Source organism: Camelus bactrianus, chromosome 4, assembly GCF_048773025.1.
Source record: "Camelus bactrianus isolate YW-2024 breed Bactrian camel chromosome 4, ASM4877302v1, whole genome shotgun sequence".
NCBI lineage: Eukaryota > Metazoa > Chordata > Mammalia > Artiodactyla > Camelidae > Camelus > Camelus bactrianus.
In genome coordinates, this window is record NC_133542.1 from 68,467,297 (window position 1) to 68,484,587 (window position 17,291).

General features: G+C 35.4%; 1 protein-coding gene and 1 long non-coding RNA gene across 4 annotated transcripts in view; one reads left to right on the forward strand and one right to left on the reverse strand.

Annotated features, from left to right (window-relative positions):
• Positions 1 to 7,453, forward strand: part of LOC123617189 (uncharacterized) — a 50,241-nt gene extending 42,788 nt beyond the window's left edge. The window contains exons 4-5 of one of the 2 annotated variants that reach the window (XR_012506544.1): positions 4,561 to 4,633; positions 5,511 to 7,453. This is a non-coding gene — a long non-coding RNA (uncharacterized LOC123617189). The remainder of the gene's footprint in view (positions 1 to 4,560; positions 4,634 to 5,510) is intronic. The other variant, XR_006725320.2, reaches the window with a different exon arrangement.
• NR6A1 (nuclear receptor subfamily 6 group A member 1) overlaps positions 1 to 17,291 on the reverse strand; it is a 204,986-nt gene that overhangs the window by 155,930 nt on the left and 31,765 nt on the right. For both annotated transcript variants that reach the window (XM_074362211.1, XM_074362210.1), the window contains exon 2: positions 12,616 to 12,657. In XM_074362211.1, coding sequence (XP_074218312.1) covers positions 12,616 to 12,657 — 42 coding nt within the window. The remainder of the gene's footprint in view (positions 1 to 12,615; positions 12,658 to 17,291) is intronic.

Genomic DNA, 17,291 nt, shown 5'->3' on the forward strand with positions numbered 1-17,291 from the left:
GTTCAACAAAGATAAAAAATCTTTTGGAGGCAATATGGCACTGAGGTTAAGGATATAGGCTTTGACTGTCAGTAATATATAAAAATAATAATACATCATGAGGCTTATCCCAGGATTGCAAGGCTAGCTCAATTTTCAAAATTCAATCAGTATAATTCACCATGTGAATAGTCTAAGTATCTAAATGGGTGCAGAAGTAGTATTTGAAAAATTTGACACCAGTCATGATAAAAACTCTTGGCAAACTACAAACACAAGTTGATAAAGTGAATCTACAAAAAATGTACAGCATCCTGATTTCAAACTTACTCTAAAGCCACTATAATCAAAACAGTGTGGCATAAAGACAGATATACAAACAAATCAAATAGAACAGAGCCCTGAAAGAAACACATACATGGTCATTTATTTTCAGACAAGGTTGCCAAGATCATTCAATGAGGAAAGGACAATCTTTTCAACAGTGATGGCAAAACTGAATATCCACATGCAAAAGAATGAATGTAGCCTTAAATCATATATACAAAAATTAACTCAATATAGATCAAAGACCCAAACATAAGAATTAAAATGATAAAACTTTTAGAGGAAAACAAAGGGGAAAAGCTTCCTGGCATTGGATTTGACAATGATTTCTTAGATATGACACCAAAAGCACAGGCAACAAAAGGAAAAAATAAGTGTACTAAATAGAATTTTAAAACTTCTTTATATGAAAGGACACAATCAACAGTAAAAAGGAAAACTATATAATGGGAGAAAATATTTCAAATCAAGTATCTGATAAATATCCAGAATCTATAAAGAACTCTTACAACAACAACAAAAACCTGATAAAAAAAAAATAGACAAGACTTAAATAGGTATATCTCCAAAAATGATATATATATGGCCAACAGCACATGAAAATATGTTCAGCAGCATTAATCATTAGGGAACCGTAAATCAAAACCACAGTGAGATATTACCTTGCACCCATTAAGATGTGTGTGTGATACTAACAAAAACACAGAAAATAACAAGTGTTGGTGAGGATGCAAAAAAATTAGAATCCTTGTGCAATGTTACGTGGGAATGTAAAATGGTGCAGCCACTGTGGAAAACAACATGGTGGTTCCTTAAAAAATTAAAAATAGAATTACCATATAATCCAGCGATTTCAGTTCTGGGTATATACCTGAAAGAACTGAAAACAGGGACTTGAGCTATTTGTGCACCCAATACTCACAGCATCATTATTCACAACAGCCAAAACGTATAGGCAATACAATCTAACAGCAGATGTATCAATAGACAAAATGTGGTATGTAACATACAATGGAATATTATTCAGTCTTAAAAAGGAAGGAAATTCTGATACATGCTACAACATGGATCAACCTTGGAAATACACTAAGTGAAGGAAGCCAGGCACAAAAGGACAAATACTGTATGATTCCACTTAGATGAGATACCTAGATTAGCCAAATTCAGAGAGACAGAAAGAACGGTGGTTGCCAGAGTATGGAGAATCGGGAAATACTGTTAATGGTTACAGGTTCACTTTTGCAAGATGAAAAGAGTTCTGCAGATGGAAGTTGGTGATGACTGCACAATAATATGCGTGTAATACTTAACGACACTAAACTATACACTTAAAAATGGTTAATCTGTGTTTTGATCTGTATTTTTTAATTTTTAAAAATTGATAAAATTAGAAAAAAACTACAGCTAACATGCTTGATAGTGAAATACTGAACTCTTTCCTTCCAAGATCAAAAGCAAGACAAGAATTCCACCCTCAACATTTTTATCTACTGTCAGACTGGAAATTTTATCCAATGCCAGAAGGTGAGAAAAATAAAAGTCATAAACATCCAAAAGGAAGAAGTAAAATTGTCTTTATTCATAGTTGTACATATAAAAAGTCCCAAAGAATTTTTTAAAGTTACTATAGCTAGTAAACAAATTTAACAACATTGTATAATACAAACAATATACAAAAATCAACTGCATTTCTATATACTAACAACAAACAACTGGAAAATAACTTTTTAAAATAATACCATTTACTATAGCATTAAAAAAACATATTTAGTGATAAGTTTAAAGAAAGATGGGTAAGATTTCAGCACTAATCTTTTAAAAATATCACCAAGAAAAAATAAAGTTCTAAATAAGTGGGAAGAGATAATGAATTCAGAGATTAGAAGACTCCATTCTAAAATGACAACTCTCCCCAAACTGATAAGATCAATGAAATCTAATCCAATTTTTTAAAATGTATACACTCATTCTAAAATGCATAAGGAAAACAAAACAAAACCTCAGAAAAGTCAAACCAGCCAAAACAACTTTGAAAAGGAAGAATAGTTGGAGGACTGACACTACCTGATTTCAAGATTTATTATATAGCTATAGTATTTAAAACATTGTGGTAGTAGTAAAAACATAAATAGGTTAATGGAAGAAAATACAGGCTTTAAGCAGATCATACACATAAAGATCAAATTATACTTCAGCAAGTGCATCAAAAAGTCAGTGAGGAAAGTCTTGTCAATAAATAGTGCTGAAACAAATACTCATAAAGACTGATTTTTATTTCATGACACAAAAAAATTAACTTGAGAAATGCTAAAACCATAAAGTTTCTAGTAGAAAACACAGAATAATTCCTCTGCAAGCTCAGATTAGGCCAAGATTTCTTAGGCAGGATACAGACAGCATTAATCATAAAAGAAAAATATTAATAATAGAACTTAATAAAAATGTAAAACTTCTGCTAATCAAAAATTACATTAATAAAGTAGAACAGAAAGCCACAGATTTGGAGAAAATACTCACAACATACATATCTGATGAAGGATGTGTATAATAATAAAAACTATCCACAACTTAATACTAGGACAAAGAATATGATTTTTTCAATCATCAAAAGACTCTGAACGGACACTTCCAAAAGATGATATATGAATGGACAATAAGGGAATGAAAAAGTGATCAATGAAATTAGTCATCAGGGAAATGCAAATTAAAACCACGTCAATTCCATTACCTGCTCACTTCAAGCAACTAAAATTTAAAAGTTGACAACACCAAATACTTGCATGGATGTGCAACAATTAGAACTCACATACTACTGGAAATGTAAAATGTACAATTTGGAAAACTGGCAATTTCATAAGAGGTTTAACATATATCTACCATGTGACCCAACAATTCCAGATAGATGTCTAAGAGAAATCAAAACATATATTCACGAAAACCTTGCACAAGAATTTTCAGAGCTGCCTTATTCATAATAGCCCCAAACTAGAAACAGCCCAGGTATCAATAGGTGAATAGATCAAACTATGATATAGTCAATGGACTACTACTCAGCGATTAAAAAGAAAAAAAGAACTACTAACACCTGCAGCAACATGGATGAGTCTCAAACATAATGCTGAAAAAACCTAGGCACAAAAGAGCACGTTGTATGATTCCATTTGCAAGACATTTTAGAACAGGTAAACTAATTTATCATGAGAGAAATCGTAAGTTACTGCTTCTTGGGGTAGAATAGTGGGATCGACTGAGGAAAAGGGAATTTTCAGAACAGATGATAATATTCTGTACCTTGATGAAACATGGATTACAAGGGTACATGCATCTGTGAAAACTGCTTGAATCTTACACTTAGTATCTGTGTGTTTCACTGTATGTACATCATATCACTACTTTAAAAAGATAAAAAAGTACATTGGCTTTGGAATCACACAGGCTTCAGCTCTGCCACTTACCAGCTGTGTGACCTTGGCCAAGTGTTAAAACTGTCAGTTTCCTTATCTGTAAGATGGGGAGAACAAGACTTGAGAACAACCTCAGAGAGTTGCCAGAAAGAATGAATCAGATAGTGCTTTAAAAACATTAGGATACAGTAAATGCTCACTAAATATTAACTCAAAAAGTTAGAAATCTTTCATCACATATTTCAGCGAAGGAGAAACATGCAAGAATGGCTAGAGCAGCTAAATGCTAGGCAATTCACATATATTATCTCACTTATTTTTTAAAACAACCCCTAACAGGGATTATTACTGTTTTATGGATGAAGAAATTGATCTTCACAGGTTGCCTATGGTCACTCAGCGAGGAGTGGCAAAGGCCAAGATGCAAGCTTCCATTCATGTTTTTCTCCACTGCATGATGTCCATAATGGTCACTTTCAGCAACATGTCCCTGCAACTGCCAAGACAGCACAATTCATATGAAAAGCTTACTAAGGTTCCCTACATTCTTGATGGCAGGGTAGTGTCAAGCTTGACACTAAAAAAAGAGGCCAATTCTGAGAGCTTGATTAGTGGTGAATGGAGGCAGGGCTCCTGCCTGAAGCCTCCAAATAGAAGCCTGAAAATGCTGCTCTAGGCTTTTACATTGTTCATGGGCTTCAAGATAGGTGTTTTTTTTTTTTTTTTTTGCCCCTCTTTTAACATTTTTAAATTGGAAGTATAGTTGATTTACAATGTTGTATTAGTTTCTGGTGAACAGCAGAGCATTCAGTCATATATATTTATTTTTTCATATTCTTTTTCACTACAGGTTATGACAAGCCACTGAATATAGTTCTTCCCTGTGCTATACAGTAGGACCTTGCTTGTTGTAGGTTTAAAAGGTAAAAAGGCTCAATACCAAATTTAGACTAATGATCAAGAGAGAGAAAAACAATTGGTAAAATAATGAATGAAGTCACTATTTAACTATGCTTTAATTCTTATATCTTCTTTTGAACTAACCTTTCTGTTTTTGCTTTTGGGGTTTTTTTGCCTTATGGTTTGTGCTTTCGAATTTTTTTTTTTTTTTTTTTTAAACACAAGATGGTTCTTGACACTTGAGGACACCAATTCCCATTCCTTAGGGCAATTTCAAGATAAGAGAATTCTGACTGTGAAATCTGTGATCTAAGTGGGAAGCTGCAGCCTGGGTGGCTCAATCTCACAGAAGAACCCTGGAAACTTGGCATATGAAATGAGAACCAGAGATTTTTTAAAAATATGTATGTCATTTCTTAATACAAGAGCCTTGTTTAAAAAAAAATTAAAACACAAAAATAGTGAAAGTTACTCTGTGATCCCATTTGCCCAAAAATATCATTAGTAACAAACAATTTAATGTAACTTCTTCCAGACTAAAATCTATCTTCTCCTTAATGATTCTACACTATTACATTGCATGGATAAACACAATCCATTTAACCAGTCCCCTGTCAAACGTTTGCGTTGTTCCTAATTTTCTTGCTATTATAAATGCTGAAAAGAGTATCTGTGAATATACATTTTGCACACCTGTTATTTCTTATAGGATAAATACCTAGCTGTATTCACTGGTAAATCTACAATTTTTAATTTAAAAATTTAGAATTTTAAACTGCTAAATTTACAAAAATAAACCTGAACATTTTTAGTGTTGACAGATATTACTAGATTATACTCATTGATTTCCCATTTTCCCACACCTTGATTTGCACTGACAATTATCATTTTTCACTGTAGGAATTGCAAACTCAAATGCCTACAGAAGATAAGAAGGAAACATAAGTGGATGAAGGAGGCCATGTGGCTTTGTGACAATCCTGAGAGTGCATGTTCATTTCAAGACAGCAGTCACTACTCTGTTCCGGCCAACAGACGCCATGTAGAAATCCAGGCCCAGTGCTGGACCATTCAACTTATCAAGGCCAAAAACCCAAGTATTTATGGAACTCCTGCAGGTTTTAAATGTTGACAACTAACATGCTTTTATTTAAACATCTTAATTAGTCAGGCAAATTATGTCCATAGGCCAGACTACATTTAGTACACGGAATTCTGTGCTAAGGTGAAAAAGACATAGCACTATTTTCACTTTGACTCTTATTACTCATGCAGTTTATCCTTTCCTATGCTTACCAACAGAGGATGCAGTTATTCAATTTTGGTTCATACTGTCAGCACCCTTCAAAGAAAGATGATTATCTTTTCCTACAGATTCCCATCTGCAAGAAATACTGGAACCTCCCCCCTAAAAAGATATGTAACTTCAGGTATAAAAGCTGAAAAGCTGTCTTAACTGACTAGTGTACTCAGAAAATGCTGATGAAGACTCATTTGGGACTGAGTTGCTATCCTCTCCTTAATATACCTAGAGAACCACAAGATTTTTAGAGAAAATATCCATTTGTAAAACTATGTATAACTTTTAAAAAGGTGGCTTTAATAATCCAGGGTTTCCTTCCACTACCTGATACATTTGCCTAATACAGTAAATATTCTCTTTGGTGAGATATCAAAAGAATTCCCACACATCCCCTTTGTCATCATATACTGAATTTAAACAACCACTTAAACTTTTTAAAAATGAAATAAAACACAGGTTTGTAAGAATCTTTCTCTACTCTGAAAATGTTACTGCAATACTGCTCCCATAGAAATAATTTCAGCAACCTACTTTCAGAGTTTCTTCTCATTCCTTCTTAGTCATCCATTACAAATCTCCAGACCCAGATGTTCAAGCATTCCCTGAACCCACCACAGATAATAGCAGAGATCCATGACTATCCACGAACCCAACAACAGCCTTTGAATGCAACTATCTTTTCATCAACTGTAAACAAGTCCTAAACTCTTGGCTCCATAGGAAGTCCCAACCAAGTCAGTATAAACTCTGAAACAGGGGCAGAGGTCAAGGGGATGAGAGCTCAGCCTAAACTCTGGATCTCATCCCACCCCAACCCTGTTCAAAAGAAACCTTATCAGAAGGGAACTCCCCAGTAAAAGGCCACATTCAGGAGACGTGATCTTGCAGTGATCTAGCAGATTCAGCTGAGGCTTTGGAAGCAAGGCTCTTACAACTGTTATGAATGTGAAATACCAAAATCACAAATAGAATGGGGAAAAATCAAGGGAGATTTGTGAACTTACCTTCATTTGTTTCAGGAAAAAACCAGTCTGATAATAAATAGTGGAATAACCCTGAAGCTGAACCACAGGAGAAATCTCTTTGGGAACCTATTTCACAGTGTATTACTCTACTTTATGTCCAAAATCATTCTAACATATGCAAAAGAGCCCAAATGACACTTTAAAATAGTCTTTATTCTGTACACAAAGAGCCCCGTTATATATGTTACAAATCATTATACTGCCTTAAACTCTTCCATTAGCAAGTCTTAGAGACAGGACAGAAGATTTGGAGAACTGCAGCTCTCAAGTCTCAGATACTTCACTATGTACTTTGGGGTGAGTCATTTAACCTCTCCAGGCCTCAGCATTCTCATCTGTAGGATAGAGATAGTATCTTTTCAAATAGGTTTTATGAGTGCTTAATGAAAAATGCACATGGAAAATTTTGTGTGTAATAAAATTTAGCCATTATTTTTATTATATTATTATTATTGTTGTTGTTGTTGTTGTTGTTATTGTTATTATTATTAATTAGTAAAGCCACATATCATCAAGTTTTGTGTCTGTGTGTCTGTCTTCCTGACTAAATCAGAGTCCCTAGCGGGCAGGAACTGTGTCTTAGCTTGGTGCACACATCAAAAAGAAAAAGAAAAGCAGGAAAGGAAGGAAACAATGGAAGTAGGTATTACAAAGTCAAACTTGAGTTTAGATAATTTTATATGATATAAGCCTTCTCATTACCACTGAATATGTTCAAAGTGCCTGGCACATAAGGGAATACACAATAAATGTTCAATTTCTTTCCTTTTTCTCTAACACTCAGCTTTAGATCATTCTCTGCAGACCACACCTAGGTTTATATGAACTGTTTTCTGAGATCAAAAATTGTGACAGATAGTTTGACAACAAGGAACAGACCCATCAGACATAGAACAGAATACTGGAATTTTGGAATGTACCTATGAGCACTCTAGCTAAGATGTGCATTTCTCGTTTGTAGCTGGAAGAATCCACAAAAAGTCTACCTGGGATCCCAAAACACATAACAGATGAATGCAAAGCCAGAGCAAACTAATGGTGTTAGGCTTATTCTGAGAAGCTGTTTTTTATCTTGCCTGTTCATACCACCATCACTCAGGAACCTTTGCTTGGTGGGCATCTTGTGGCAAGAGAGGGCAAAGAGTAATTTAACCTTGAAGTCTTTTTTAAAATGTTCATTTATCTAGGGCCTAGATTAGTAGAAAAAATACATATATAACATATATATTTTAAAGTTTAAGTCAGCAGGAATCCCAAGTATGCAGTTTTTTAAATGGTAATGGTCAGGTTTTTAATTGTACATATTTCTTCCTCAGTATGCTCTCTATAAGACCTTGCTACTGATCAAAGAAGAAGTACATAATCTGTGTATTTATTTTTAATAAGCGGAGGGTTAACTTCTTTAGTTCCCCAAGAGGTTAAATAAATGAGTTGGCAGATGGTCATTTGAGTTACCTGCTGCTGATTGAGGGAAGGGGTCCAAAACACCCTAGCAGTCAACCAGATGGTAAAGAACAGTCTTGGCCAAAGTGGTCAGCAGTCTATGAGCTCTGCTCCTCTGAGGGAACTATTTACTTGAAGCAGTAACTTACACCTGCTAACATCTGGAATGATTTATCTTAGTGTCATTAAGAAACACAGGCTAGTTTAATTGAATAAAGTGGTTACAACGACCATTAGTAAAGAGAAGACTGAGAATTTCAACATTATACTACATAGCCTAGAATAGCAAACACTTAATAGTGTTTACCATTTGCCAAGCATTGTTCCAAATACATATATTTTTTCATTTAACCTTCACAACAACCATGTAAAGTAGAAATTTTTTTTGTCCCCATTTAATAGATGATAATACTGAGGCAGAGAGCAGTTAAATAGCTTAGCCAAGATTACAGCACTGGTAAATACTGAAGCCAAGTTGAACCCAAGCATTCCTAGGCTTTTGAGTCAGAGTCCATGCTCTTAATTCAGAAGAGTTCCGGCTTATATAAAAAGCCTAAAGGACTCATTTGAAATGCAGACAAAAAATTTATATAAATACATGTTCATTGTGGCATTCTATATTATGTAGAAAAAACTAGAAATAACCTAAGTGTCCAACGAAATGGGTTAAATAAATCATGGCAAAGTTATTCACTTACAATGAAATATTATCCTGCCATTAAAAACATTTATGAAAAATGTTTCATGACTTGGGACAATGTACCCAATGTAATGCTGAGTGGGAAAGGAATAAACAGGATACGAAATTGTATATATGATTCCTAACCATGTAAAATAAGTACACTCAGACACAAACTGGAAGGACATATTTTCAAATAACAAACAATGGTTACTTCCAGGTGGTGGGATTTTTTTATATTTTTTTATTTTGTATTTTTTAATTATGCGTATTTTTTTCTTTTAGTGTTTCCCACAATGAACATACATTATCCTACCATCAGTTTAAACAAAGGCAATTTTTTTCTTTTAATCAAGTTGCACAAAGATTGACGGGCAGTTGGTATAAACAGCTAAAAAGCTTCTAATCTAAACTTCAAGTAGTTACTTTCCTTGACAACAGTCAGCATGTAACCAAAAAGAAAGCTCATATTCAACTTCAGAAACAATTAAATTACAAGTATTTTCAATTTTGGTCAGTGTTTATTGTCTAATTATTTGTTGAATTATGGTTACAAGAAGAGAAATGGATTTAACTATAGAGGCCAAAAACCCAGGAATGGCTTTGCTGAAATAGAATAAGGGACAAAAGTCTGACTCTGGTGGAAGAACAGCTGTTGCTAATCCAACTATTTACCCTTTGACCCTCTATCTGGCCAATAACTGAACAGTATCAATTGTTTTCCTGTATTATGTGCTGTTTACAATCCCTGAGAGGCATGAAAGGAATTAATAATTTAGCCTAGAAAGCTGACAGCCTTTATTGGGGAGCCTCTTGTCTGTGGAACAGAAATCAGAGCAAGTAGCTGTCCTGAAGTCACAGGTCCCTTTACTGTTCCTGTTTTATAGCCTAATTGGCCCCCAAACATAAATCAATTATTTCTCCTGTTTTAAGCAACAATGACTTCTATTCTCTAATTTCCCTTGTATCAAGTCAGTCCTTGTTCTCTTGAGTTTTACAACTACACGGTAAACACGATAGCTGAGGAAAAAACTCGGGGAGCAGGACAGACTGGGGTTATTTGGAAACAGAAGCACAGAAAGGTTATGCTGTTTTGAACTTCTCTTGACCTTTGACTGCCCTTGTCCCTAGCTTATGCTAATAGGCAGGGTAGAGATGCTTCTTGTAGAAATGAACTTAGCCTGAACCTGTGCCATAACATTGGACTCCAGAAAGCCCTGGAATCATAGGAAGGCAGCCACAGTGTGAACAGCTGCCCATATTCTAAACATCACAAAAAAGGTAGAGGGGGAAAAGCCATATGAATTGGACAAAGTCAGTCTTTCCTTATCTAGTTCCAACACACCCCACCTGTTATCCCAAACTTGCTGTCTACAACCACTGCCAAGCACAATGGGAAATCAGCAACAATGGTTATTTCCTGGTTCAAAATAAGCAAGTATGAGCACACCATCCCTATCAGGAATTTGGTGGGTAAGGGAGACACTAGAGCCTCTAAATTCCAAAGACGCATCGCAGAGAAAACTCTACTATTTTCAGTCTAATGTGCAAAAGTCACAGATATTAACACAGGAAATATTATTCCTTTCCCATCAGAAGCCGTGGAATTTGCAGTATCAACAACCATAACCTACTTACACATGTACAGCCTATTTTAGTCTTGAGGTTTCTTACCACCTGCTAGAACTGAGCGTGCTCATCTGAACTCCAAAGTTGGTTCATACCAAGATGATAAATTTTTATTTCTGCCTATTCATTATTATAATAATATCAGATCATTATACATTGAAAGAGGAAGACTAAAAATACCACTAGCTTCACAAAAATAGTATGGGGATTACTGAGAATATTGGCCACATAAGTTAAGCACAACTCTTAAAAGAAGAGTGCTTATTTTCAAGGTAACTCCCATACTATACTGATATATAAAGTTATGTTCAATATCTGTTCATTCTCATAGAATGGAGAGGTCTATAAATCACCGTATCTAGCTAGAGATTCTATGCAGAAATGTTAAACGAGGTAGAATTACTTGGTCCAGAAAGAATAATCATCCAATAATAATCTCCGTAAGAATACCAAGTGCCTTTAAAGACTATTTTGAGCTATTTTCAATTGCTACTAAGTGCAGAAAAGGAGAATAAGTTTGGGTACTAAGTGCTAAATTAGAGGTTTTAAAAAAGTATATTTTCAAATAATTCTAGACAAGGAAATATTTTCCAATAGACCGTTAATAAATGAGGGTGGGACACAGACTTATTTTTTGTGCATCCCTGGAGCCTAGAACTGGGCCTGGAGCAGAGACAACATTCAAATGCTAAACTGAGTTCTCAATTATCTGGCTTGTTTTACGTGTAGTTCTGTCTGAAAGATTACAGGGCATGTCAATGTCTTCCTAGTGTTCAAAAATACTTCTAAGAAAAGACCATGATTCAAAAATTTACTTCTCCTCCTAAATGATAGCTATTCATGAGACAAAGTGAAAACAGTGTGTTCACTCACAGGTATTGGGATGTCAGGTGGGAAGATAGAGTAAACTGAGCCTACATTACACCTACTAAGCTGATTCTGAACTTTATGACTTTCAAAAAAGACAAATCTATTTCCCTGGTGTTTGATAAGCATTATGAGACTTACTTTATCTTGCAATTAATAAGTATTAGTTGGACAAACATGAATGTTTATACTATTAACGTGTGTGAGCCCACACCCTCAGAGAGCTGATACTAGCCAGGATGGTGAGGTGAACTTTTTCACTTACCACAACAGCAGATTGGTGACAAACAGCCAGCTCCATGACCCTAAGAAGTACTAGAACTAGAAAAAATAGCTCTGGATCATCTCACTGATTCTCAATCTAAACTATCATTTGACATTTTGGAATTACAGCAAAATGAGGTCTGTATACGTTGCATATCCCCATGTCCTATTTCCAATAGTTGTAACCATATCCCAGAATGGTGTTCACCACAGTATGAGAGCACTATAAACACAGATGATTATCTATGGTCAAGATTTACATAGTCCCGAAAAGCCTCATTTAATTAGACCTTGAAATGGTCATTCTTATACCTTAAAATTAAGGATGTAGATGAAGGTGCTTTAGAAATTAAACTGTGATATGAAGGTTATCAACTATAAATATCTAAACCTTTATATAATCCTTCTTTGAAAGCCGTTATGTCAAAATTAGCCAATACTTCTAAAAAGTGGTTTTGGTATATGGTTGTATGTGTGCCTAAATGAAAGCACAGTTTTTGTTGCTGCTGGTTCCATGGGATGACGGAGAATAAGGGGAGCAGTATTACACAGAAATTTTCAGCAAAGAATTTTCTATTAAATGGCTGGACTCTGGCCACCAAACAGTATTAGGAGAAGAAAAAGAAAACATAACTAGAAAAAAGAGAATGCCCTTCCATAATCATAAATTAAAGTAAAATAAAATCTCAGCCAATAGCTCTATCAATGACAGATACACATTTAAGTTATACATTTAAAGGTACACACATGTATACTTTTCTTACCCTTGGACCCTGGGGAACATTCAGAACTTACTAGTGCTTGGGTCGAGCTCTGCCAATTCGTCCTGACAAAAACCTAAAGAGAAACAACAGGAAAAAAAGATTATGATTCATGAATTACTCTAAGGTACTTGCAAATACAAAAAAATCAAGTATCATATAGTGGACAATAAATCCAGACTCAGAAGTCAAATTTGGATTTGAATCTTAGCTCTGACTTAACATTTAGCAACTGTATATCCCTCTCTGAGCCTCCATCTAATCATCTTTATATAAAAATGGAGATAGTAACAGTACTTATCATGAAGTAGTAAAGAAGATTAAGTGAAAACATTGATATAAAATGCTTACTTAGCACAGAGTAGGAGCTCAATAAACACACAGCACAAGTAATTATGAATAAGCAAGGCAAGCCAATGGTAATTAGAATAAAAATTCATAGTAAAATTTCAATTCATTTAATATTTGTCATGTTCTATTTATGTTATCAATTAATTACCTTCCAAAAGAAAGCAAAATATACAAATGTGACCTTATAACAAATATCAAACAGGGTAATTTTACTTAAAATTTTCACAGATGTTGAATAATTTTTACCTGTACACATAAATGGAAGCAATTCTTCCATTAATAAATATGCTATTCAGGTTGGAATAAATATCTCTCAAAGTACATTTCAGCCCAAAAAGTCTGAGCTACATCTGTCTGATTAGTGTGTTAATTATCACGCTGAAGAGAAAGATCAAGCACAGTGAATAGCAAACACACAGTAGGTATTCCATACCCAGTGAATAAAAGTTCTTTTTTCCTGGAACGATTGCTTACTTTCTCCAGTTTGCTTTCTACTCATCTTCAGTTTAGGCATTTCCTCAGAAAAGCTTTTTCTTGCCTCCCTTACCCTTGCCTCATACACAAGGTCAAAGCTCCCTGTAATAACGATCTGTAATGCTTTGTGCACTCATCAACTAGGAGTTACTTTTTCAATGTCTAATGCCACTAATAGACTGTTCCACTAATAGTGTTCCACTGACCCAGGGAAAGGGACTGGGCCTGTCTTGTTCACAGCTGTATCCTCATTATCTCTCACAAGCTTAGCACAAAGTAGCTGTTCAATAAACATCAACTGTAGTATCTCAACGATAAATTCAAAAATAATGGAGCAAACCCCTAGGACTAGAGGAATACAAGAGCATTTTCTATCATCAGAGCTGGGCAACCAGAAGCCAAAGAATCACTGTGAAGAAGAGGGATTCAAATAGCAGGTAGAATGTTTAAACACCATAACTTTTAAAGTCCTTGCAATCCTGGGCTGTTTGGGCCACACCATTCACCAAACATGCCACATGCCTTCTTGCCTTCCTGTGCATCCTCCTTCCTCTCCACTTGGTAGAGAACTATTCATCATCTTTCAAGATCCAGCTCAGATATCATCACCACCATGAAACACGGCCTCCTCCATGCTTCAAGGGTAGGGTCTGTGCACATCCACCTGCAGAGCTGCTTCTACGCCCAGAGCAGCTGCCAGTACACTATGCAAGGTGCTCAAATGCAGGATGAACTAAACAGAAAACATGATCCTGCCTCAAATTAGTCTAGGGAAAGAAAGTCATAGGATCAGAAAATTTTAAGTCTAGCCTGAAAAGTGTGTGGAATGTCTGAATGAGGAAATTTGATCTGGAAAACCAGAGTTTAGAAGCTGCGAAAGTGGCTGAGATGCCTAAGAAGGCTCACCTCAGAGCAACTTTAAAGCCTTTCTACATAAACGCAACAGGAATAGGAAAGTGTGGAGAGATACTAGGCAAAGAGGAAATAACTCATCATTACACATGGGTCCAATGTTGAACACCCTGCCAGAAGAGAAACTGAGAGTAAGTGTTCACACAACATAAACTCACTCAAAAATAGGACAAAAGCACAGGAAGGCTAATGTATGTAGCAAAGTTATAGTTCAAGCCACTTTTAGTTTAGTTGTATGACTTTAGGCAAGTCACTCAAGTCCCCTATTCTAGACCTCAGATTCTGACCATTAAATGAAAGAACTGTATTAGAAGTCTCAAGAAAGGACAAAGTCTAACACATTTTCTGAAAACAAATACCATTCTGAACTCAAAGTAACTAAATCAAACACAAAGCGGAGGTGACTAAAAAACAAAGACAACCCTAAGAAAAACAGTTCAAGTGGATGTCTGTTGCTTTTATCTGCCTAGCAACCACTCCCCTCTTCTTCTGTTAATGGCATCCCGATTTTCCTTTGGAGACTTACCCTTTTACACAATCAGTCCATATGACCCAAGTAGGATTGACCCTAACCCTGCTATAAATTGGGATTAACAACAGCACCTACCTTATAGTTCTGTTAAAAGGATTAGATGAGATAGTGCATGTAAAGACTATGCACTGTACCTGACGAAGTAAAAGCTCAACATGTGTGAGCTACTACTAAACCCAAGGATCCATCCGATCTAGGGCTGTATCCGTGGTAGCAAAGAGCAGATGATAGGAGGTAACTATTGACCCATTCATGACATCATCCTCAAAGACCGCGGATGGAACCCTATAACATCATTGTTTATTTACTTGCTGTGATTCTTGAACCTTTTTTTCCCCAATATTTTGAGCCTGGAAATTGTTTGATGTAGGGATTCCAAATGTAGTATGCGAGCCCCTAAAGGAAGAACTCTTTTTATTTGCCCTAAAAAATTCCTCCAACAGTCACAACGAGCCCTGATTATGGAATTCAGTAACTATGTCTACATTCCCTCCATCCAGCCCTGAGACCATTGGCTAATAATGTTGTCTCTGGTTTTACAGATCATCACTAATGCAGGAGGCCTGAGGAGATACAGAGAACAATGTTAATTCCACCTCCTGACAACAAGTCAGTGGAATGGCTAGATGTGGCTACCAGTCTCAAACAGTCTCACCCAGATTCTCAGCAACCAGATCTAGCTAGCAAAATGATTGCTAGCTAGAAGAATCCAAATCACTGCTAGAAGTAACCCCAAGGTGTGTTCAATTTAACACAAAGGCAAAGGATATCAGAGCTGTTTGGTAAAAAAGCAGATCACTAAGCCACATAAATACACAAACATAACCCCAAAACCTTCTGTCACACAGAATACAACACATTAAACAGATTAGGAAATGTTGTGGAAATCCAGGACGGTGACTTAAATTGCTTTAAAAAGTGAAAGAAAATGCAGGTTGGTTCCTAAAATGACAGATATATCACTAAGTCACTATGCTCATAAGCACTCTATAATTTAGTGCAAAGCTTACATTCACTTATCATTGGTTACCTTAGAAGACAGATGCATAGTGAAATTATGTTTCACTCATCTGAGTTAGAGTTGGATTCAAACCCCAGATTTGCCACTATTTTTAATTAACTACCCTATACCTATTTCTTGAAATGGGGATAAAAATAACCATCTTGTTCAACCATTGTGAGATTTGGTGAATATATATAAATCACCTACTTTACAGCAGGAGGTCAATAAATGGCTCAAAGTCTAGGGATTTTCTTTAATACGAAGGAAGATCCAGTTGATAAGCTTTTCTCCAATAGGAGAAAATTTGACAATAGGAAAAAGATCAGTGATTCCTCAGTCTGTGATTGGCTTCAGTAACAGATTAAAAAATTATTGATTTTTTTCTTTACTATTTTGACTATAAAGTTATGTATTTACCATAATAGGACCTTTTTTGTGTGTCAGAAAAGGCTGTATTTCACAGAAGACAGAGAAGATGGTGAATTATATAGTATACAGAAAATAATACATCTTTGGCTATTATTTATACAAACTTTTTTTTTTTTTTTTTTTTGCAAAGGGGAGGTAATTAAGTTTATTTAGTTTTTCAATGGAGGTACTGAGGATTGAATCCAGGACCTCGTGTATGCTAAGTATGCGCTCTTCCACTTGAGCTATACCCTCCCACCCACCATAATAGGATCTTAAATAAACTTTGAGTATCCATTTTTTACCAAATGTGAACATATAAAAGCCATGGGTAATGCCAGTAAACAAACCCAAGCCTGAAAGACTAGCTAACTGTAATCTATAATGTGTCTTCTACAAAAGCAAGTTAAATATTACTCTAGGAATGTTTTAATTTAATTTAACTTGACTTTAGAAAGGCAGCATGGTGCAGTAAAGACTTGGATCCTGGTTATGATTCTGCCAGTCTATTTTGAAGCCCACAGGCAAAATTAAGGTGAGGCCATTAAAAGGCAAAGTTCTACAATTCAAATCAAACCTTATCTTTCCCCAACACAGAAATCATATATTAACATTAATTAAAATGTTTAATTAAAAATATGATATAACATTATTTCACCTAGTCAACTGCAATTCAAGTTTTAAATAGTTTTAAATGTGCAATATGAAATGAAGCAGAGCTTCCAGAAGGAAATCAGGATCTAAAAGCATTTTGAAACTGCTCTGCTTAGTTAGGTTCCCCTACCCTGAGCTCCCAAGTCCCTGTGCTTCCCACATCAAATCATGTTCAGGGCTACTGACTGTGAATACAGGTTGTAGAGAATTTTGTTTTCCATACTCTCCAAGAAAAAGCTAAAAAATTTTATCCAGGCTTTGTACTGATATATAAGTTATTCACTGGTCCTTTCTGGATCATCAGCTCTGGTCATCTGTATCAGTTTCCCATTTCATCCCCAAACATATCCCCACCCCAAGGCTGAGGCATGTTCCA